The sequence below is a fragment of the Pezoporus wallicus genome, unplaced genomic scaffold, assembly GCF_028554395.1.
Source record: "Pezoporus wallicus isolate ANWC-B61680 ecotype Strahan unplaced genomic scaffold, APGP_CSIRO_Pwel_v1 contig_13150, whole genome shotgun sequence".
Classification (NCBI taxonomy): domain Eukaryota; kingdom Metazoa; phylum Chordata; class Aves; order Psittaciformes; family Psittacidae; genus Pezoporus; species Pezoporus wallicus.
This window is the reverse complement of record NW_026639322.1, coordinates 218,167-242,276: the sequence shown is the minus strand read 5'-3', so window position 1 is coordinate 242,276 and position 24,110 is coordinate 218,167. Positions and strand designations below refer to the sequence as shown.

Sequence of the window (24,110 nt, the reverse complement as noted above, 5' to 3'; positions counted from 1 at the left end):
AACATTCTCCAGCTACCACTGAAGTGGATACTAAGCCTGGGACTGGTTTCAGCTACTTTGTGCCCAGAGGATTAGAAAGAGCACCAGGAGGTGCCGCAGGGAGGAAGGCAGATGCATGAGGACACAGCCTGGTGTGACACTGCAGCAGAGCCATCAGAACACCGGAGCAGTGTCAGTGCTGCAGTTTGTGCCTGTGCACGGATGGGAAGAGATGAACACAGGAACTGTGCTCAGCCCTAACCAGCACCATTAACCCCTCACAGTCATGGCAAATGGATAATGTGGAAAAGAGATGCCAGGCTCAGAGCATGGATCAGAGGCCGGGAGAAGCACAGAGGAGACACTGGGGTTCCTGGCTCTGCTTTGGTTTTCAGTGCTAAACCCCCCTGTATCTAAGAAGTGACCGAGAACCCCTGATCCAAGGTGAAACTGGAATTGTAAGCGAACCACTTGCCTTTGCCATGTGTTTCCTCTGACCCCGGCTGATTTCTACAACTGTCAATTAATCATCTGATTGCATTTCATCAATCAGCCCATTGTAATTCATTGAAATGTATGCATGCAAACTGGCAAATGCTTCTCCCAGGAAGGGCCTCGAGGGAATGTGCTGTCAGCAGCAGCAGTGCTCTGGGAAGCTTGTTCCATTTCTATAAAGGAATAAAGACAAATGCTGATGACTTCATGGCCTGAATATTAACACAGGCGATGAAACAGACTTTTCCTGCAGGTACCAGTGGGCCAGGCCTTGGCTGGGGAGGCTCATAAACAGAACCTCCTCCCTGAGCCTCTTGCTATGGCCTGTGCTGCACAAATGTATTCTTGGCTCTTGCTTTATCGCCACAGAAAGGCGGAAGGGGAGGCACAAAGGCAGATAGGAAAGATAAGGATGTGCAAGACACAGCTGAAGTTTCCTCCTCCTCTTTGAGTCAGCTTGTTGACATCCAGGTAGTGGAACAAGCCTGGCCTGTTGCTTTGACATTGGAACTGAGATTGAAGCGTGGCTCCTGCATGGATACTTCATGACTGACTGCTAGCAGCCCTCTTTGTGGTACATGGGCTCTGTCTGCTGCAGGCTGTTGAACCAGGCTGTGTTGCTGCAGTTGCCTTTTCCTTCAGGCCCACGTAGGCACCTCTACACCATGCTGTGGTCTGCAGCAGAGACGGCTCCAGCACCTCATCAGGCACTTCTGTCTCTGTCTCCTTTGTGCCCGGTGCTCCCAGCGGTTAGCTCTAGGTGCGGCTGCTCTGCACACAGTTCATTTGGAGTTATCAGCTTCATGGTAAGTTCTGGGTATTTCAGAGAAAGGAAAACCCTTTTAAACAGTTGGCAACCTCTTTGCCTTAGGAAAACCATCTCGCAGGAGCACATTTCTGTCCCATCACAAGAACTGAAGAGTTTCTACTTGAATTCAAGACCAAGAAGTATGTCCAGGACATGTTGCAAGAAAAAGCTGACCTGTATCGCATAGAGCTGACATAATTGCAGTCAGTGGCTGTCCTTTCCCAGCCTTCTGCCTCCATTTTCAGGATCAGTTAGACATCTCATGTAAAGATGTTGGTTTCCAGATTTTACCAGCTGGAAGCATGAGAAAGTGAACTGTGCCTCCCTGCATGGTGCCCCCCAGCACTGCGGCTCTGCCTTGCCTTTTACAGCTGTTTTTGTTACAATCCTCTATAATTGTGGGGATCTGAAGAACCGCTCTGCAGCTCAGGTGTAAGCCCACTGTTCACCCGTGGAGGGCTTTCCCCACACCCAGCCCCATTCCCAGCTCCTGCTTTTCATGTACAGCAGCAGGAAACCTTGTACTTGCTCTGGTACCGTGCAGGGAAACAGCAACCCCGGAGCCTGGTTGCCAGAGCGAGCTGAAGATCAAGAAAGGGTCAGTGGTTTCTAGAGAGCTGCTGCTGGTGAGCAGCAAAACAAGGAGCTGGTGCTGTACAGCGGAGCAGCTGCATTAGCATTGCCAGCACACACTTGCACAGATGCATGTCTGGTTGCTTGGCGAGGGTAGAATCAGCTCAGCCTTCTCTCGCCTCCCCTGCAGCTCTAAGAGGGGTATTATCTGCAGGACACACCACACAAAACTGCCACCAGTTCAGTGACCCTAGCAAAAATAAGATTAGGAATTAAAAGATGAATAACCCTGTGCTCAGCAGCTCTCAAGAACTGATGCTTTTCAAGCCTAAGTTGGTGGTAGGCACATAACAAATAGCACATCCTTTCAAAGAGAGGTGAACCTGCATAGAGAAGAATGAGTCTAATGTATGTTTGACTTGAGAGCAACTGGACCAGCCTCCTCTAGTTCTGTAACCTCCTGGTAATACATTTAATACACAGCAAAGAAAGGCACATAGTGCAACTTGCACTAAAGCATCCCTGCACAAACCCTGCAGGGTCTGAACAGTGCTTTTGCAGTGTTGGGATCACAGCTGAGGTTCTAAAGGAGAGACAGCAAATACCCAGGACAACACAGGGAGAGGATGAAGCCCTTCAGTGCTTAGCCCCAGCTCGCATCATCTGGCCTGTGAAGCATGTGAGCTCATGGGCATTTTCTACCATGATGGCTCACTAGACTGTGCACAAGGTTTTTATTCATAATATCAGCAACATAAAACCAGACCCAAGATGAGACATTCCAGCAGATCCCCCAGAATAATTATAGGTACAGACTGAATATTTCTTTGATTTACCATTAGCTCTAGTAATGAGTCAGACAAGTGCTCTAATTGCATCCCTGAATAAGCTGCTTTCTTATAAATGGCTTCAGATCTGCAAGGAAATAACTCTCTGTCTATGGATCCAAATGTAGAGGGAGGATTTTAAAGAGTAAACTACTTCAGCAAAAAGCTATGCAGTAGTCACTCACCAGTGGTAGGCCAGGTACCAAAACATGCCCAACCTTACAGAATTCAAAGGAGCACTATTTCAATGTTAAGGCACCCACAGAGAAGCCACAGAATGAAGTTGTTGCAAGATACCCTTGCTGAGCAAATCCCTACCATCCCAAGCCACAGGCAAGCTCTTGCCAGCCTCCTTTTGCAGGACAGCAGCAGTTGGTCTGGCAAACAGACACTGCTAGGGCTGGGATGCCTCCAGCAGCAGAGGGGTATGCACACTGAGCAGCAACAGAGCTCAGGTTCCTTGGAAGCTGACCCTGCTCCAGAAAAGCTCCTGTTAATTTACAAAAGCAGAGCAGTTCTAATTACAAATACAGCACTTGCCTGCTGGCAGCGCCTCAGGCAAACCTCCAACCAGCACCAGCCTATACTTCGTTTCTTCCCTCACTTTAGGGAATAGTATAAAAGGCACATGCTGCTGACTAGGATAGCTGTATGCAGCTGCTTTAACTACCTGCCTAGTCCTTTCATGGTGATTGATTCTGCTACTTGTTACCCTGAGGTAACTACTGTAAAAGGCACAGCAGGCACGTCTCAGAACTGCATTCCCAGGGTCGGAAGCCTCTGAGGTGAGGTGCCATGAAGCTGCACATGAGCAAACAGGGAGGAACTGCAGCTTGACCCTCATGTATAAAATGGCATTTCCAGTCCACAGAGTGGCTGTGAAGCTCCAAGTGCTGGGATTTCTTACTGAAGCTGAAAGGCAGATTAGAGAAGTCAATATGGATTTGATCAGGGCCACATCAGCTCCCATTAAACCACCTACTTCTCTGGAAACATGGCCCTCAAACCCTTCCCCTTCATTCACATCTTTATGAGACACAGATTACTCCAGGAATTCACAGATGATAGCTGCTTTATCAGAAACAGGGTTTCCACAGCTCCAGTCACCTCTAAGGAGGAAGGGCAATGTCCCAGGCATCATTCCAGCAACAACATAACAACCCCTCAAGCAATGTGGGCTCTAGAGATAAGAGAAGCATCACTCTGAAGGGGAAGCTGGTACAACAGCCTCAATAGTTAAGAAATATTGTCACACAGAAGCAAACAGTGAGGTATGGCAACTGAACAAATGCTTCCAGCACTTACACTACCAGGAGCAATGCCTCATTAAGAGAACATTTGCTTCCACTTGGCAACTGCAGGACACTTGATAACACATTGGCTTCTCAGGTCAATGGAAAATACGGCTCTGATTCCAGCCCCCAAATTGTAATTTACATTTCTGGCCTCCTCCAGTCAATCCCCGCTTGCAGGAGGCTGACTCCAGATACGTTTTGTATTCACCTCATTTACACCACAAACTGAATAAATAAGGAAATCACTTTCCAAACTCATTTTGTTTCCTTTGAGCATTCAGTATTTCTCAACAGGCTTTCTCTACTTCCCAAGACAACCCAGCAGCATTCCAGCACTGAACAATTCTCTGAACTTAGCTACATTTTTCTTTAAACAACAACTTTCTGAAAACAGGTTCTCTTTCTGCTTTGAAGTCCAAGATCATCTGTGAGGGGAACTGCTTAGCAACAGAATCAAGCAATGTATTTTCAGCCATAAGAAAGCAATTTATTTTCTTTGCAGCCTCATTTTGCAGACAGGGGCTATTAAGAAGTAGCTTCTTAAAGGGCTTATTATAGGTCACTGGGATACTAAAGTGCATCTGTTTGTTACCTCTCCATTGGTGCCTCATACACTTCTCAGAAATAAGACTGACACAACACTGGTAAAGGCTGGTGGTTTTAGGGCTTGGTTTATGTTGAGAATCAAGTGCTGTTTTCCTGTACTTGGTGATAATTTCCCTGGTTAGGGCAAGTTGTCACTTCTCTATACAAGAGAAGCTGTTTGTATAGTTTTCAACACAACTATAATCCCTGGCCTGAGATTAACCCAGCTGACACATTAGTAATCACAAAACAGCATTCCATCATATCAGTATACACCCTTATTCAGGGCGTTCATGCAAAATGAAAAGATGGTTACTTGGGAGTGGAAATATGTTTTCATTCAAGCCCTGAGATCAATATTACTCTTTTAAATGACTGTCTCCAAGATGTCCTCAGGTAAGAAACTGGAACTTACTGCAATGGTAAATAATACTTGACCGTTTCTCTGAGGAGGCCACATTCTACAGTTTCTAACTTTTCAAATCTGTTTTCCATTAATTTAAACGACTATTTTAAAATTGGAAATGTTAATCTTTAAAGAACAGTGGGTAATTCCATCTTTATATGGTAATGTTGTTCAAGTAACTTTATTGTTAATACAAATGTAGTTATCTTACTCTTAACAAGACCATTACATACACATAATCTCTGCGTAAGTGACTTCAAATTTCCAGTCCTTAAATAATTACCAAGCCATCAGCACTGATGAGGATTTCTGAGCTGGAAGAAATGCAGCTCAGCCTTAGGACACAAGGTAAGCATCAAACTCCTGGCGCTCATAGCAAGCAACACTGTCTAGTACCCACTCACGAGTCACCATGGCAACCTTGTCCTTTTGCTGGATTGCTGTAAGACAAAGACACAAACCATAAATCTGTTATCAGCGAGTCAAAGCAAGCTGAAGGTAAACTTATTGATGTCTTTCAGATTAAGCTATTTGCTTTATCATGGACATTTTAAAGGCCTTGATAAAAATACCCCAAGTCTCAAACCAGTGATGTGGCACTACTACTCCTGTAAACAATGCAGGTAATAGTGCTGCTCCAAAGAGCAGCTGCTGGGCAAATGGTGAGGCAGGAAGATGTGAACACCACAGAATAAATACCAACAGCAAAGAGTGCAGCCCTTGCTATCTTTTCATTGAGGATTGGTGACAGAGCCTCAGGTCCGGTCTACTCAAGCATACTGAGTATGTGACGAGCAACAAGTCTCATGGAGAGAAGCAACAGAAAATCACTGAAGTGCTCCCTGCCTGTGCTTCATCAGTTCAGGATCTTTTTATTTTCTCATTTTTCCCCAGTGCCATGGAAATAGTGATGGAAATACATCATCTTCCTGCTTCTCTTTTTTGTTGAGCTTCACTGTAGCCTAACTAGCTCCCATTCATCCCATAACTCCCACTCTCTCACACAGAAGTCACTCTGGAACACTTGCACCGGCAAAGTCTGATGGTTTCTCTGGAGCATTTTGATTAAAAGAGTAGGAAAAATAATAACAAAAATAAAAAGGCAAAGCTACATCCTGCTCTGCAGTTTCATATTCTTTCCAGACCAAGAGAATCTTGTCCTGTCTGAGGCTCCAAGGGCACGCTTCCACCTTTTAGAAGCTATCTCCAATGAGAAAAGTTTCTGTAAGACTGCTGCTGAGCCAAGAACAGGATTTGCCTGCCAGGCTACCTTAAGACCTATCTAGTGCTGATTCTTGAGATAATATACCTTGTTCTTCCAGAGCTTTCCGGGACATACCTCCATCTCCAGATACAGCAGGATTTTATTTCGATTCCTCCACAAACCTCTCTGATGCTTAACTATTAAAAGGGCTGAGACCAGGAAGACACTCAATGTGTACCATAAAACAGTCCACGACAGTTGTTTTACCTCTATAATCTGTGTTTTCCATCCAAGCATCTGGCTGCACAACCACGACAGCAGTAGAATTCTAGGATTGCAAGACAGGAAAATACAAACGCTGCTGTTATCTGTGTGTCATTAAATGACTCTCACACCCGTCTGCAGAGAGTGATAACTGTGCTAACTCTGCTTCAGCACATCACTTCAGAGAGGACTTGCAGAACTGGTAGTCAAGGGAGAAAGATGCAAGTTCTTAAGAATTGTCTGTGATTTCTGTGATTTTCTGTGACTAAGCACTGAAGGGTTTTTGTGCTGGAAAGTGAGGCTCAGTGCTGGTTTCAGAGAGTGCTCTGATCAGTTTTCCTCTCCAAGTTTGCCTGTCTTCCAATACAGTGACCAGAGCCTAGAATATAAGAACTGTTGCTGTGCAGTTCGGCATCACTGTGCAGCCACTTCTCTACCATACCTGTATATATTAGCCTTTGACAAGCCCACAAAGGCCATGTAATCTTTCAACATGTTGTGTATTACACAGCTATAGACTCTTCACAATGTCAAGTGTAACATTCAGTAACACTTACTGGAGGGCGTGTGAACAGATGAAGCTGCTTCACGACAGAGGCACCACAAAGCTCCACCATCCATTCGAGATGTTCTGAAGAAAATCAGACAAACAGCCTATTACTTCAATGTTTTCTATCACATTGAAACTGATACTATTCCCTAAGCCCTCATGTCTTTGTTCCAAGATATAAACAACCATAATTTGAAAGAAATTTAAGCCTTAGTAGAGAATAAGTCCCTTCAGATTCTAGCCTGCTGAGGAATAACAACTCACTCTCTTCCCTAAGTCAGGACTAAACAAAACCAAACCCCTGATGCAGCACAACAGCACATGCACAAACCAAAGAGAAAGTCACTCACAATTTATTTCCTTTTATAAGGATGTAAACCACGAAATTCAAATTCAAACCCAGAAGTCAGAACTGCAATTCTCTCTCATTAACAGAAGTAGTTAAAGTGTTTAATTTCACCAATCTGTTGAAGTGATAGTGAAGAAGAGAAATAACACTCTCAAGTCTAAGAGCCAGAACTGATGATCACTGCAGCAGGTGAAAGCACTGCATCCTCTGCAGTAATTACTGTAAATGTCAAGAGATGTGAGGATATTCTACCCAGTCAAAAATGAAGTTAAATGGGACAAACCAGAAAGGAACTGCTGAATAAGCTACAAAAATGGGAAGAGAGGTACAAATATTTTTAGGTAACAAAATTCGAGCTGAAATTTTCAGGTTTAAGAAAAAGCAGCTTTTGCTTTGCATAAAAGCTTGTGCTTTGTTGTGTGTTTCAGTTTTAACATCTGCTTCTAGAGAAGATTACACTGAGGATGTGTCAACTGCTACAAAAATGATACTTAGGTAGGTTTTGCTAGAAAAATGTTAACTGAGAAGGAAAAAAATGCTTAAATACAAGTTCAATAGCATGTAATGCAACTGCCAGACAGCATGATATTCATGCTGTTCCTTCACCGCTAGAAACTAGATAAAAGGCCTGCTTTGAAATAGAGTGAAATTGCCAGAGCAGTTCTCTGAGGACAGCCAAATAGAAGAGAACACCACTTTGTTCTACCTGGAGATAGAACTGGGTAAAGTTCTTTACCTCTGCCTCATGGAGGCGTTTTGAAAATGTCAGAGTAAGAAGGACAAAAGCATCCAAGAAGAGGTCAAATATAAACCTCTGGTGAATGGCCACAACCCCCTTCAAAATATTTCTTATACTAAGAGTTTAATTCCACTCAACTGACACACCTGTAGTCATATCAGTGAAAGGGCCATAGCAACAGATCTCAAAGTCTTCAAAGATCTGAAAAACAAGGAACATGTTAACAGAGTACATATGGTGTCTTTAAAGGACAACACTTCACATGCTTGTTTCACTGCACTTCTCGGACAGGTTATCAAGCTATCACTGTTCCACATCTGAAGCTCTTTGTAACCTACAAAACTTCATGAGTCCCCCTGTTTCAACTCCCAAAACCTGTGCTATCCTAAACCAGTTATAAAAAGGGTAGCATTCACTCTAAGCAGAGTGAGCCAGGACCTTATCTCCTCTGCTGCTGATAGAGCTCACTTTCATCTCTAGAAATGATGAACATGTACAACTCTCTGTATAGAGAACAGCAGAGAAATGGGAAAAGGTTCTAGATGTTCAGCTGGCATAGCCACATACCTGTAACAGTCACAGCAGGATAGGGTTTTCATCCCCAACATGCTCATACCTTTTTAGTCAGAGACTGCCTAGCCCTCTTAGGACCTTGGTGGTTTCTCCCATTGATTACATCTCCTCTAACTTCAAAGTTCTCCTGCAACATAACAAACAAAAAGTTTGAGTCTTCATTATAATTATATCTATGATCTATGATAACTGAAGGCGCTTCTCCTTGCTTCTGTGAGAGTGTGTCCCATGTTCTAACACTTCCAGTCAATGCTGTAGCAACAACTTTCCCTTTTCACCCAAGCACAGGAGGGCTTTTAATATCCCTTCCTAGGGCCTTACTGGGGCCAAGGCTTTTCTTCTTGGCTTGCCAAAAGGGCATATGGATTTTCTACCTGAAAGTGGCATGCCTGCTCATTAGACACATGAAATCCATCCTGTGTCACTATCACATTCTCCAAAAACATGTACTAGAGAATGAAAATCCAAATACCACCCAAGAATACAAAAATCCACCTAAGTCAGGGTCATAGCAAATAAACCATTGCTACCAGGAGAGGCAGTAAATGCTGGAATGAATTTTCAGTTGGGTATTTTAAAGTTTAAAAATAAACCAAAACTATGTGTGTAGCTCTGTCCCGACAGTATTTCCTTTAACAAACAATAGATCTTTTCCTCTAGGCTGTCATCCATCACTTAGAAAAAAATATGCCTAACTTGTTCCAAAAAACTGTTAAGGACCCAATATACCTTCATTAACAATGAAGACCCATAGCCCAAGTGTGGCTTTTGGTCTTAGCATATGCTAAGGTTTACAAAGCCAGATTTCCATATATTAAATATATAGACAATATCTGAGGTTACTCTAATAGATCTCTCAATGTGATAGCATTAGGCATTCAAGATTTCACTCTTAAGCTAAAAGACCTACCTCATTCAATATCCTTCCTTCTTCAAACGACTGAATTACCCCTGAAGAAAAAGATCAGAACAGAACAAGTCATTTTATTATTCTTCCACTGCTAACAGTTTGATTTTAAAGTACTTAAAAGAAATGCTGCAACATGAACAGACATGAAGAGATCCTTTTATGGAACAAGTGAAGAGTACATTTCTGGCAGAAGGGCAGAGACCACTCAGCTCCAAACCAAGTTATACTTACACTGATAACTAACCACCCATTTTCTTCCTGCAATACCCAGGAAGTATTTCAGTGTCCGTTCACACACCAGCTCCTTATCTGCAGAGCAAAAAGGAGAAAGAGTTCTTTCAGCTTGTCAATAGTGAAAAAAACCTCAAAACAGCTCAGGTTATTTGTACCTAAAAGCAAAAGCTTTTTGTTAAGTGCAGCAGCAGAATATCAAAACCATCTATAGAAACATTCCCAGATTCTTGTGCCCTGATTCTACTAAACAGAAGGAGATGAATGGAAGCAAATCACATGCACAACTTCTGAACTCTATTTTTGTCATTCAGCAAAGACAAAAGGCAAAACAAACACAAATATTAGCTGAGAGAGAACAGCAACAGTAGGATTCAGTGCTAATGTTGGCAGGAACGTTTAGATGACTAGCCACGTAAGATCATCTTTTACTCTACCAGGACAGGTACAACTTCAAGAGGCAGTTTATCCTATTTGAATTTGTATGAAGACAAACCCATATACCTCTCCAAAAGCATATGGTCATGATGTTTATCATACTCTTCCTGAAGAAAAGGGCAAAAATTGAGTTCATATATTTGGAGTAACTGTAATTTCTGGCTCCTTTCCTCTGTTGGTTTTCAAAAGCAAGAAAGGCTTATGTGACAGATTGTATCCAAATATGAGCCAGTTACAAGTGCTTCTACAAAGCAAAATGCAAGCATAGCATAGAACATCCCCACATCCAGATTTGGCTCAAAATAGCTTGCTTTTTAAAACATTGGTTAAAAGCTATGCCTAGATGCAGCAATAAAGTAACTTAATTTTCCCGACTGATGTTTAGCTTTGCTCAGGTCAACATAATGCTGTTTCAGAATACATTTGTCAAATGTACAACTGTAGTATTGTACCAAATTCCTTCCAACTTCTAATAATAGGATTCTGGAGCTCTACCAAAGAGCAAAACCCAACTTAAGTACCTTAACTAAGCACACAAATAATAGTTAGGATGAAACAGTGCTGCTTTGTTCCTATGGAAGCACAACTTCACTATCAACTACCAGCAGTTATACACACAGCAAAGTTCCACTTCCAGTTTTCTACTTCTATTGAAACAATACCTTCTCCTCAAGCTTACTCAGATGTACTGCTGAGCTGTCTTTCTTGTTGGTTAGCTTAGAGTTAACATTCTACATAGTGTATATATCCAGGATTAGTTCACATAGCTCCCAACAAACCTGTTTTCATTATGACGTGGGTGGTTCCTTCAGTAACATGATTAGATAAAGTGCTCTGAGTTTTTCTCACAAACTTCTGGACCACCAACTGAAAAGTAGTTAAGAAAATAAATAGTTAGCAAAACAGATTAAAACCCCCAACTACTCCAGTTTATTGGAGTACAACATAGTAAGAGAGTTACTTTAAAGTCCTAGATTTATTTGTGTTGGCACACAGAACATACATTTCTCCACAAGTCAATAACTTTGGCACCATTCAAAGGGCTAAAGCAAAGAGCTCTGGGTCAGTAGTTTCTAAACCAAGAGCCATATCCTCCTGGACATGGAGGTTTATTAATGAAAGAGGTTTATTAGCAACTCAGAATTGATTAATTACAGAAAATCTCACTTTGGTTCAGAATTTGGGTAATTAAGCAGCATCTGAGAACGTTCAGGGAACCAACCACAAGCCCCCTCCCTTCCAAGCCACAAGGCTTTCTAGAAGTGAAATCCTCTTCATTTGGAATAACTGGATTTTCCCACAGGCATTCATTTAAAAAGTTCAAATTTCACTAAGCTGAACTGTGCCATTTACAGGAAGCATTCTCAGATTTTTAGGAGAGAAAAGGTTTGACCCGAGTTTCTGTATTTCTAATCTGCAGGTCCTGTAAGATTAGTTTCCATTATACTTCCCATTTTCTCTTTATGTTGAGGACTATAACAATCAGGAATGCTTAACAAGTGATCTCAAACTTCTTAAATATACTTACATGTTCACTTTGACTCAGGCCTGATGCCACAATTGACATTGCTTTCCTGTTAGTCACAACTGGACTTGTAAGATTTTCCTTCCCAGCTGCATTGTGCAGAGCAGATAGAGGAAAACACACGCTTCTTTTTGACTTGCTTTCTTGAGCACAGCTTTTATTAGTTTTCTGAGTCACTACAGAACTATTTGTTGCTTCTGCAGTTCGAGGGTTAAGAAGTCTTACAGAGGAGGAAGAGTTATTTGAACTCTTGGTCACATTTCCAGAGAGATTTGCTAAGACAGATGCACTGCTTGACCTGGTCCCACATTTCTGCTCATCTGCATTTTCTAAAGGAAAAGAAAAATTACTTCTTGAAACAATTTTGTCTTCCTTTTAGTCATGGGGGAAGGCTGTTGCTCAGTCTTGAAGTTTAAATGCTGCAGTCACTTCCTCTCCTTATTTGTGTATTACTTCACCTTTGCCTCCATCATTACTTTTGCCCGATCTACAGCTGAGACACAAGACCTGTGGAACTTTTAGTAGTCAAGAAGTACTAATTTAAATGTGGGAATCACTCCCATTACTGTACAAATGTTGTCCAACCCCACCCTGATGTGCAGCTACAGTTGGGCTACAAAACAAACCCAACTAAACAAAACTAACATCTTTTTAAATTGGCCAGGAATATATAAATTATAATCCTTGATTTATAACAAAAAGTTGCATCTTGCTGGTATAGAAAAACTGTTACAAAGCAGGAAAAAGCAGAAATCAAAATGCATTGGATCCATCTTCAATGTTACCTGATGTAAGCTGATGCTGACTATGCTCCTGCACCACTTCCTGCACAGGTTTAGTCTTTTCCAAAGCAGCTTTGTTCTGTAGAGCACTGTCACACTGAAGAACTTGCTCCAAATCTGGTCTCTTTAACAAATGGCATTTAGAAGATGGAAGGAACAATTCTGGAGACCTTCAGAGAGGGAAATTGGTTTTAATAGGGTTTTCTTTGTTGTTACTCTTTTAAGCATCACAGCTGAGTTATGGCAAGGGCTCAAAAATTTCAAGGTTTTTCCTCACCCCCCAATTTTGTTAAACTACAAGAGTAGAAATAACACCTCTCCCCTCTACCAACACAAAGGAAACCCAAACCACCTACCTTTCTTTCCCTTGCTCTTTGATTTCGCTGTTGAGAGAATCACTTGGCAAGACATGGAAATCATTGGCTGAAAATCCCTTTGAATTGCTGCCTCTGTCATTTTCAAAACTGACTTCTGAGGTTGACTCTGCCCCTGGAAGAAAAATAATTCTTAAATAAGCAAAATAAAAGCAACGATTCTTAGCTGTTCAGATAAGAAGCCAAACACCCTCTAAAAATCTCTGTCCAGATTCACTTCAGAGAGGGAAGAGTCCAGAAACAGAAAGCTACACAAAGTACAAATCCATCTGAAACAGGCTAACAACTAAACCATATTTTTTTCTTAAAGCATCTCAGAAACTAAGATGCTCAGCTTCATATCATGTGGAAAATGTAGCATATAAAAAAGGCCAAAGGCAAATCTACACTATTTAGTGCAGTTTATGAATCCCTCAACACATTCCTGTATCTCTCCTCACAAGCAGTACAGGCATTTATTTGCTAGCTAAAGATGCCTGTAATTTGTATCAAACCATCAAGAACTCTAATCCCAACTGTTTGTGAGAAAGCTAGGAAAGGTTTTCACTGCTATTTACCTCCTTGTCTCATCTGTTCCATTCCAGGCGTTCCTTCACTGCTGGAATGTGACAGTTCCCCATGGACAGGTAAAAATTCACAGTCCTGACTTCCATGCTGCTTCAGCACTGCCTCAAGTACAGCCATTTCTTGCTGAAGTTTCTTTAGGTTATTTTGCATTATATTCTTCTGCTGCAAAGGATACACAATGTGGCATCATTCCTGAAAGCCCCAAAGACCGTTTAAAAGGAATAAAGTATTTAATTCTTATTTCATTACTTTCTCTCTCAAAAATTCCAATACCCTCTATTAAAAACATGCCATGTACACCTTCCCATGAAAGCAGCTCAGGGCTTCGGGAATCCTTTTGAAAACCTAAAACTTTCACCCTATAGGACAAAGTAGTTGCACAGCACTGGATACATTCCTAGCTCCAGCACTGACACCATGTGGAACTTCTTTTTACTGAATCAGTAAAATAACCTCAACCAGACAGAAAACCCCATCACACAACAAACCTAAAAGCTCCCCATCAAACCACACAGCCACCATTCCATCCAGCCCAGGCATAGCATAGAATCCCTGTCAGTGGAGCTACATCAGGGAGCAATGTAGCTCCAAGACAAAACAGTTCTCCAATTTAGTGCAAAACCTCACTTACCTGTGTAGTGAGGATTTCACCCTGAGAAAATGGTTCACACAAATCCTCTACATTACTTGTTTCACTGTCGTATGCAGATGCTTCACCTTGAAGAACATAGAAGAAAAATCTTAGTTATAAAATCCACATCAAACCAACCCAACAATCATGGCTCTTACCACACAGCCCCTGTAGCCAACTCTTTAACTATCATGACAAAGTGACAAGTTTTGAAAACACTGGAGTTAGAATCACAGACCTACTTTAACTGAACATTTCAAAGAACATCATGGCACACATATGGCAAAGTAAATAGAACTCCAAGTGTTTCAATAGCAATGGGAGAGTCACAGCTACTTATGGAAGCTGTAAGGTAAAAATAAGCACTACAGAATTCTAGAGTCAAGTTCAACAAACATTTCAGGAGGGGAAACAACTTTGTGGGCTTTATGGCTATCACATTACAGGAAGAAATGGGCATTTCACACAAACATCAGTTCCAGCCAGGCTCAGCCTGGTCTCCAGTGCCCACTCTACTCATTTTTGCTCTGAACAAAGAATATTGGAAGAACTTAATTTTCAGGAAATAACCCCCTGAGGGTTTTTTGGTCGATTGCTCAGGGCTGATACACTCAAGAACCACATAACCACAGAACTAAGCTCCTGTCAAACACCTAGGTGCAATGACATGACACACACAGCTGCAGAGATAGAAACGTTGGTTTGTACCTAGGTTTGCTGCCATGCTTGCATCTTCTTGGCGCTCATCTTTGGAGCTAGTTTTGCTTCTCTTCAGCCCTCCATTACCACTTTGGAAAGTTTCTTTACTCTCTGTCACTTGTTTAGATGTATGAGCTTGTCCTGAAGGAATCTTGAGCTCTTGTGCTGCTTCAACTAATTCTTCAGACATGTTGGATTGGGAAGAAAATAAGTTGACAGAGCATTCGGACTCCTGGCTTGGGGAAACGCATTCATTGCTTACGGCAGCTTCAGGCATCTTCTGCACGTTATAGTCCTTGTGACTTCCAGGGTGAGGCAACGTGATGGGACTCACTGAAACCGCTACCACAGACGTTGCTGGTTTACGGCTTTGCAAAGGTGTGCTCACTGATTTGCCAGATATTAGTGCCTGAAAACATGGTAAATCTTCATCCTCACTAGATTCTTCATCTGAAGATTGCAGTTTCTGTGCTCTTCTTCGAGGTCTTTGAATACGTTGAGATCCTGACTTAGAACTACCACTTCTATTGTGTAGTTCTTGCTCCAGAGCATTGTCACCTCCTTTTGCAAACACAGCAGATCTCTCTCTCCCATGAGCTGCAGAAAAGCTGATGTTCTCTCCAATCTCATCATCAGAGCACAGTAAGCCATCAGGCGTTTCAGACAAACATGTAAAATCACTATTCCTTTTACAAGATTCTTCTGAAGCTTCTGTAAGTGAAAACTTTGGCATCCCTGTGCTAGCAGCCTGGCTTGCTCCTTCTTCATTCTCCTTTACTGGTTTGCTTTCTCTTTTGCTACTTTTTTCCCCAGTGACTTCACAGCTGAATTCAGCAGCCCTTTGCTGACAAGGTGCAGGACAAATCATTGAGCCAGAGTGAAAAGGTTCTATTGGTCCTTTGTCATCAGCAACTTTGGCCTTTCCTGCTTGACTGTTCTCTGAATTGAAGCATGTTTCACCATCTGTGTTTGCATCAGTTCTCGTATCAGCCTGATCACTTTGCCTTACATTACTTTTAATTGGATTCTGTCTCAGCTTCCTTTTTATTCCTGTGCCAGTTGACAATGTCTCTTCCTTCCCTTGCCCTCCTTGCAATCTGCTTTTGACTTCAGTGCCAGCAGTGCCCATCCTTATCGGTGTCAGAGTCCCTTGATTTGCAATCTGTGAAACATCTTTCTCTTCCTCACAAACCCGACTCAAGCTTCCAGCAGTTGTTTTCTCTCCTTTTAGGTTTCCTGGTTTTAAATAGCTGCTCTGCTTATTTTCTACCTGCTCAGTGCATGGTGTCTTAGAAGTTTCAGAAGCAGTATCTTCTACTGCACACACCTTCTTGGGGATGGAATGAAGGCTGAATGACAGGCGTTTTGAATGCCTGAATATATTTTGCACAAATGATACGTCCAACTCGCTCCCTTCAGCATCCTTGGTCAATTCCAAACCATTTTCAGCCATTGGCAACTTTTCAGCTCTCAAGTCCCCTGGAACATTTGGCGTATCACGTCCAGCACATGATTCAGTCATCTCTTCAGTCGGGTGGGAAGCAGTTTGCACAACAGCTGTTGAAGGAAACTGTAGAAGAGGGCTACCTTGGACTTCACCTTCTTGAGAACCTGTATCAGGCACAAAGGAACTACAAGTTGAATGCTGACAGGAAGATGCAGGACTGAAGACAGCTTTAGCACTTTCTGCAGTATTAGATGAATTCTTTAGACTAATCTGTATTTCATTTGCTTCCAGATCACCACCCTTCAGATTAGTAAGTGATTTGGAACTCGACGTACCCCAGGGCTCATCCAGGTCTTTGCAAGCAGAAGTGTGAACTAATGCATTTGCTTGGACTCTAAAGTTAGCCCCTTCATGATCACTGTCATACTTTCTTGCTTCCTTCATTTCAACTCCTTTTCCTGTCTCTTTTGTCATTTCTTCAGAAAGTAACTGCAGCCTCCTGCTGCGCCTGACTTGTCTTTGCTCAGAATCAGCTTTCCTGGGTTCTTCACTGCTTGGGTAGCTATCGATCTGTGGCTCAGCCGGGCCAGCAGAATCAGAGCTTCTATCCACTACTAACTGTAGGGCACACACAGATCTAGTAGAATGCCTGCATCTTTTTGCTGCAGAACTTTTCTTGGTGCTTTTCTGATCACAGTCACTCAGTTTTAGCTCCCCAGCACTGTGCTTGAAAGGCACCTTTTCAGTAGCTGTTTTCCATACAGATCCCCCTGGTTCCTCAAGTTCTGCCAGTGTATTATCCTCCTGATTCTCAGAGAGCTGACCCTCATGAACAGCAGAACTTCCATCACATCTTTTCTTTTCAGCATCTCCAAGGCACCAGTTAACACTTTGAGGGGACCCATTTGCCTCTTCATCTTTTTTCCTGATGAAATCCTCAGGCTGCAGGACACGGGGAATCCTCCTTTTTCGCTTTAGTCTGTCTTTCCCTGAATGATCCAATAATTTATCAGCAGCCACATCTTCCTTTTTTGCAGGAGGTAAAATGTCTCTGAAGATAACAGAGGGATTTGATTTCCTCTCTCTCTTGTATGTTTTCCCAAATATTTTATCTTTGATGCTATCTGCTGTTTGTTTTGATGATCTCTCATTTCCTTCCACCACTGCAATTTCCACACAATCCACCATAGGGTCAGTCTTCTCTGAAATACAGGAATCTTTATCTGAGAAACATGCATCTCTGTCCCCTGAAATGTCAGCTGCTCCAGTAGAATCACCCTGGGAAGAACTGGAAGAGAGAATCTCGTTGCTTTTTGAAAACCATTCATTGACTTTCTGAATGCTTCTCTTCAGTCTCTTCTTGGAAACTGGATTCAGGGCAGCACAGTGAGGCGGCTCTGGCTGAAGCAGTTTCTCCAGAGGAAGCTCTTTCTCATGGGAAGACTCATTCTCAGGTTCATCCATTTCCACAGCTTCCACACTTTGTGCAACATCTATTTCCTTGCTTTTATCCAACCTGCTCGCTGAGCTATCTTTTAAGACAAACTCTTTGCTTTTACTGTCGCACTGAATTTGCTCTGCATCCATTTCTTCTGTGTTCTTAAAGAAAGATGTGTCCCCACTCCTTAAGGGACTGGCATTACCTATTGTGTCACACTGCTCCGTGAGGAAGTCTCCAGGAAGAACACTGAAAGGAGAACTCTGGTATTCGGTCATAGTCACTTGGCCAGCTTGGGCGCATTCAGTGATGTTCTGAGTGCTTTTCTTGCTCAAGACTTCCTTTGAGGAATTACTTTCACCTGAAGATTTAGAGGTATTAGAAATTATTAAACCCTATTTTACAAGCAGAGGCACAAGAACACACTTAATGGTTACTTTGTTTTAAAAGAACTCTTTTTATTTCCCCCAAACCAGAATATTATGCTGCACTCATCTCCCTCTAGAGAAAAGATGTTCATCCAACTTCTTACATGAATTAGCAGCCAGTATTAAAAGGCATAATATGGCTGATGGAGAATAGAGTAAGTTTTGCAATTTGATTAAGGTGCTTTCTCCCCCTCTTCTGTTCCTGTGTATATACTTAAAATATTCACATTTTAAGTATTTAGTCTACAGGTACAGTCTTGTATTATGGTGTCACTAGCTGCAGGCATCAAAACTGCAACAGACAAGACTGCAAGTACATATTTAATAACGTGAACTCAAAACGTTAATTTGTGGTCTTTTCTTTCAAGCTTTCAATCATTTTTGTCACCAAAATAATGAACACACCTATGACATTTGGTAGAATTACTTCTTCAGCAGCCAGCTTGTCACGCTGTGTATTGGGAGAATATTCATTCTCCATCTCAGCACTCTGAAGTTCTTCTAACTTCTCTTGAGCTGAAATCTGAAGTGCTTCTTTGTCTTTTAACCTGTTGGGAAGGGAAATCTACTTTTATGACAGAGAAAGAAACAATAGACATAATAAAAGATGATACTTAATCTTCCCTTTTTGCTCTCTGAATCAGTTTTTGGAGAAGCCAGACTGCATGATTGACACTTGCCACAACTAGATCCCTTCAGAGTTTTGGGCCGTTTCTTTGAAAGATCCTCTCTCCTTCATGAACCTATGCTTTTGAGTGTCAATATTGACACTCAAAAGCATAGGAGACATGCTCTTCTCTTGAAGATTTAATGTCTGGGTGAGCAATAGAACATTTATAAACCAGCTTTAACGCATATTATATGACAAACTGCTGGGAGTCAGCCACCCATTCTGCCCTGGTGCCCCTGAAAGTTGAAAATCACTTATCAGGTTAAGAATGCTCTTAGTCCTGTGCTAAGAAATGAAAACATAGAAATGAGACTACATCTTTAGAAAATATGAATTCCTGAATCACTGTTACTTACCCAGTATTGCTTGACTCTTTAAAAACTTCTTCAGATGAATCGGAGCCTAAAACCAAATCAGCTGTTATCTGGTTGAAATGATTTGGAGAAAGATGACTTGCCACAAACAATGTTTAGCTTAGTTCCTTCTAGAGGTAGATGCTTGCAACTTTGATAAGACAAATCAAGTTAAATTCTATAGTATTTTAACCTCATTATAATAATTTCTACATATAAATATCCACATGGCTCCAGCATAAAATTGTTTAGAGTGACTGGTAACAGAGAGCTAGTAAGGGTTAGTTAGCTAAGAGTTAAGTTTCCAATTTCTGCATTTCTACATGAAATAGCCACTAGTATTTAGAATTTTGAACTGGAAGACAGAGCAATATATTTGAGTATCTGCTTTGGGTCCTCTGACTGATGGTGACAGAAGCGGTAAGGAAGAGAGAAGCGATGAACACCGGCTGTTAGAAGGAGGAATTCCTTCCCTGAAGGAACAGGGAGAGAATGAACTATGCACAGCAGTTTCTCACAGCAGTCAGCACCAGCTAGGAGAGAGAGAAAGGAAATATTCTTTCCTTAATTAGATTTCAGGTTTACTTCTGGTTATTGACTACAGCCTCAAGCACTGGTGACAAAACTTAATATTCTTTAGACAACAATAGTTACCATTAGTTATAACAACTTTCTTCACATCTGTAAGCATCTTCTTTGGATCTTGTACACTGAGCCTTAAAGGTTTACTACAGCAGCATTATTTCCTACAACAGAATAAATTACGGAAAAAGCCCTTTGATGTACCAATTTGGATTTGTCACAATTTGTCCCTTCATCCTTATTTTGGGTGTTAAGGAGAAATACGTGTTTATAAAGACTTGGAACCTCACTGCCTTTCATTACTTTGCAGGCACTATACGTAAGCCCAACTACTGTAAATCAACAACAGCTCTTACCAAACTCTATGTAAATCCCTTTTTGAGAGCCACACTTCTGGGGTTTGTTTCTTAGGGACCTCCTTTTGACCCTACTATCTGTAAGCTGTGTATCCACATTAGCTTCCTGCTGACAGGAGAACAGAAAGGAACAGTTAGTTATAACAGTAGGTTGTTTTCATAAAATAAGTGGAGGTTACTTAAGCTACAGCGGGTGGGGGGCTTATATATATGTGTATATATATATATACACATACATGAACTAAGTATTTAAACTGGCAGTTTCTATACAAAAATCCAATACATATAACTTACTGGATTAACATTCTATTCAGTAGTAAGCAGCTGAGACTAGAAACCAATGTACCATGAAAAAACTCCTACCTGCAGCAATCACACTGGGTTGGTAATGGCTTAAGAAGTCTTAAGACATAGTTGTGGTCCTACCACTGAAAAGCCTACTAATATTTAGAGCTCGTTAAATAGGAGTATGAAAAAGCTTTGGGTAACAGAGTATTTTCTGGCAGTATTTTCTTTAAGTTCAGGTCATTTCATGCAAAAAACTTTTGAAAGTAGGTTAGGAAGACAAAAATATTTAGATGTCCTTGCCTGAAATAATATTCAAGTCAAAGAGTGATTTGAAAACAAAGCAAATTCTCCTATTCCATTCATTTATATACACGCACACATACACATTCCAAATAAAACACTGTGAAATCCACAAGAAAATGGGTGAAAAAAAAATAATACCAAGGTGCAGTTTTCTTGTCCATTTTCTTTAGTACTTTTCCTGTTTCTGAAGCCCTTACTTTGGATGACAGAACCCTCTTTGCACGGGAACTCAGCAGCGGTGGCTTCTGTGGATGGTTTGGGAAAGTGACGACTGTTTAAAACTGAAAAATGGCAATAAGAAATAAAAAGCAAAAATATTTCCTTACACTGAGCATGACAACAGGTATTATATATTAATTGAGCAATCTTAAACAGAGCAGATACAACCAGCATACATACAGCTAAAATATAGCTATCAGAGAAAGAAATCCAATTGAATTGGTGGCCTGACTGTTGTTTAGGAGTTCTCTTCAAGTATTAAGTAAAATCTTGATCTCACCAAAGATCTTTGCCAAGCAGTTTTGCTACTATGGGTAATCCAGCAAAACCAGGATCTACCACTGGTCATTTTAGAACGACTGAACAAGTTGAAAAGAATTTGGAAAGTCTCTTTTTTACAGCACAATATATTGCTAAGGAAGAAACAAACCAAACCCCACAACCCACCACTTGCCCCAACAGCATCTTGAAAACAAGAAACCTGAAGAGGGGCTTTGGACAAGGGCCTGTAGGGACAGGACAAGGGGGAATGGTGTTAACCTGCCAGAGTAGAGACCGAGATGAGCTCTTAGGCAGACGCTCTCCCCGTGAGAGTGCTGAGGTACTGGCACAGGGTGCCCAGAGAAGCTGTGGCTGTCCCATCCCTGTTAGTGTTCAAGGGCAGGTTGGATGGGACTTGGAGCAAGCTGTTCAAGTGGAAGGTGTCCCTGCCTGTGGCAGAAGGTTGGAACTGGATGAGACTTAAGGTCCCTTCAATCCAAACCATTCTAGGATTTGATGATTGTATGATAATCACGAACAGGATTTTGCCATTTCTAAAGATTATTTGATACACATTCAACCATATTTCAGGAACTGAAAATAAGATTGGTCAGAGTCATCAAATGCACAGTAAAACCCCTTTACACTGTGCAAGAGGTTGTTGTAGAAAAATGATGGAAAATTAATGGAACATATGCTTCTACATCCAAGAAAAAAAAAACAAACTTTTGCTAGTTCTTCCCATATTGAAAACTGCACAGGAAATGAGATACCCTGCAAATAATGATGATACAACTTACATTTTACTCCAGTGTCAAGCTCAAACGCATGGATAGTTTCCAACAATCCTTCAATTAGCTGCTTAAATCTGGAATTTTCTCTCAGACTTCTGAAATAACATTACCATAGAAATTGTTTTAAGACAAATATATGGTAACAGTTCTCCTAGAATTCTGGCTGAACAAAAAAGGAGTAAAACTCCAAAGTGGAAAATGGGACAATGAGAAATTGATACCAAAGAATAACAACACGATTCCCCAAACCAACTCTTACTGTAGGAATTAAAACTATCACAAAATGAAGATGTCATAGTTTTCCTTGTGTAGGTTTAGCACACAGAAACCAGTTGTAATGACTGAACAGTAACACAGCCTACCCTTGACAGTGCAAACATTTGCTAAGAACAGTGTCTTCACCTGCATATAAACCTGAAATGGGTTTATACTGGGGGAAGGCAGAAAGAGTTACTCCTTTAGAAGGTAACAGCTACCTTAAGAAAAAACATCTTTTCTTGATTATTTCAGGCATTTTTAGGACAATGATTAACTTTTAGTTTGAGTTCAAACTTCTTATCCTCAAGCCCAATTGAAAAGATGAAGTTACCTTTTGGTAACTTCAGTCTTACACAGTGGACACTCTGTCACACCTTTCTTCTTTCTGCTGAGGAGTTTGAACATGCAGAACCTGGTGGAAAAGAGAATAATCATGATGGTAACAAAAGGGAAGAATTTCATTTGTTTTACACCTGATCCTATCCATACAGCACTTAGTAGAAACCCTTCATTATCAAGTTGAATGCCTGAGTTTTTGATCTGGTGTTCTGACGAATTAATCAGTTGTGTTTGACACATATAAAACTGCAGTTGTTTCTCATTCAGAATGGATTTTCCCCCTCAAACAGCTACATTATCAAAACACAGACCACATTAGCACTAAACAAATCTATTTGGAGATTTAAGAACAGATGGGCCAAGCATTGCCATCGCAAGCTTTCAATCCTACCTGCAGAATATGTGATCGCATTTTGTTGAGACCGGCTCTTTCATCACCTCCAAGCTACAAAGAGAAAAATGAAGGAGAACAAGAGCACAAAGTTACATGTAAACCAGGAACAACAAAAGAAGATTCAGAAATAGTCACTTGCCTGATCTTAAGAAGAAAAAAATCATGGTGGGGAAGAGAATTAGGAAACATTTGACAGTTTTTCACTTGAAAACCAGGTATGGTAACAAATACTGTTATTATGAGATACACATGGATCTACCAGCTCTTCCCAGTCTTTGCCTGCCACTGGCAGAAAGACTGCATTTTCATAAACTGCCAGTTCAGCAGGGCAGGAAACTTGGTGTTAGAACACCAACACCTTTTTCAACACTGACCTCCTGCGGCAAGAGCGAAGGACAGTGCAGTTCTGGTGGGTTCAGGAGCCCACAGGACTCTTAAAATTCAATTCTCTTTTATTTTCTGATAACCCATTAATCTTCCAAAGCATTTGAAAAGAAAGAAAGAGAAAAACAAAAGCCTCAAACCGTAGCAACACAGATTCACGTTATTCTCCTGACGTACCATATTGGGCACTCCAAGTTCTTCTGCATAGCAGAAAGCACATTTTGCACATCTCCAACAGCAATCGCTGAGAAGTCCATCTTTCATAGCCGGAAATATTCTACAGAAAAGAAGTAAACAGCTTTGTTTCTGATTTGTTGCATCCCATGAACGATGTTTTGTACCTTGACTCTTCTATAACACGCTAATCAGTACTGAACACTTGGCTGCTATTTCTTGAGCGAGGCTTTACAGCATCTGTGTAGTTCTTGCTCAGTTAAAACCTGTCAAGTCTCTTGCAGTCAAAGCAACAAACAGGACGACTTCACAGACGCACAGACACAGCAAACACACGTAAGCAGAACAGCAAAACCCCAAAGCTTTCTCTGTGGAAAAGGATGCAAAGGAGGAAGCAGCCGTGCTCATGAAAGAACCCTGGGAGCTCCCGACCCCGACCAGTACAAGTGAGGCCGTACCGCGAGTACCACGAGCCCTGAACACAAACAAAACCCGCTTGACCTTTACGCTGCGGCGGGAGCAGGGCCGGGTCCCTCGCAGAGGGCTCTCAGCAGGCCCAAGCGAAGCGGCCCAGCACTTTGCTCGCCTCGCTCCGGTCTCCCGGCCCGCACCGTCCCT

The 24,110-nt window shown here is 41.6% G+C and overlaps 1 protein-coding gene across 6 annotated transcripts; it reads right to left on the bottom strand.

Moving 5' to 3' along the window:
• Nucleotides 1-2,565: 2,565 nt before the first annotated feature.
• On the bottom strand, nt 2,566-23,720 carry BRCA1 (BRCA1 DNA repair associated). Of its 6 annotated transcripts, none has more exons than XR_008972755.1 (23): nt 23,496-23,720; nt 22,932-22,985; nt 22,533-22,613; nt 21,950-22,038; nt 20,808-20,950; nt 20,079-20,187; nt 19,144-19,189; nt 18,523-18,665; nt 14,814-18,050; nt 14,106-14,191; nt 13,465-13,636; nt 12,890-13,022; nt 12,537-12,703; nt 11,755-12,080; nt 11,006-11,093; nt 9,789-9,866; nt 9,558-9,598; nt 8,691-8,774; nt 8,221-8,275; nt 6,994-7,067; nt 6,440-6,500; nt 5,252-5,408; nt 2,566-3,158 (listed from the first exon to the last, which is right to left on the bottom strand). XR_008972755.1 is itself a non-coding variant. In XM_057414179.1 (22 exons), exons 1-22 carry the CDS (start codon nt 23,573-23,575, stop codon nt 5,305-5,307), a joined length of 5,451 nt encoding a protein of 1,816 aa, XP_057270162.1. In that variant the 5' UTR covers nt 23,576-23,720; the 3' UTR covers nt 5,131-5,304. The 6 variants fall into 6 exon arrangements, 4 of the variants coding, with proteins under 4 accessions (XP_057270162.1, XP_057270163.1, XP_057270165.1 ...); XR_008972756.1 differs by having other exon boundaries at nt 2,566-3,155; XM_057414179.1 differs by lacking the exon at nt 2,566-3,158 and having other exon boundaries at nt 5,131-5,408.
• Between the last annotated feature and the right edge of the window lie 390 nt (nt 23,721-24,110).

Coding starts and splice junctions, on each gene's coding strand:
- BRCA1 (XM_057414179.1), bottom strand. CDS start 23,575: ATGGACTTCTCAGCGATTGCTGTTGGAGATGTGCAAAATGTGCTTTCT. Junction 8,775..9,557: donor AAGGAAGGATATTGAATGAG/GTAGGTCTTTTA, acceptor GTTATGTTGCAG/GAGAACTTTGAAGTTAGAGG. Junction 8,276..8,690: donor GGCAGTCTCTGACTAAAAAG/GTATGAGCATGT, acceptor CTTGTTTTTCAG/ATCTTTGAAGACTTTGAGAT.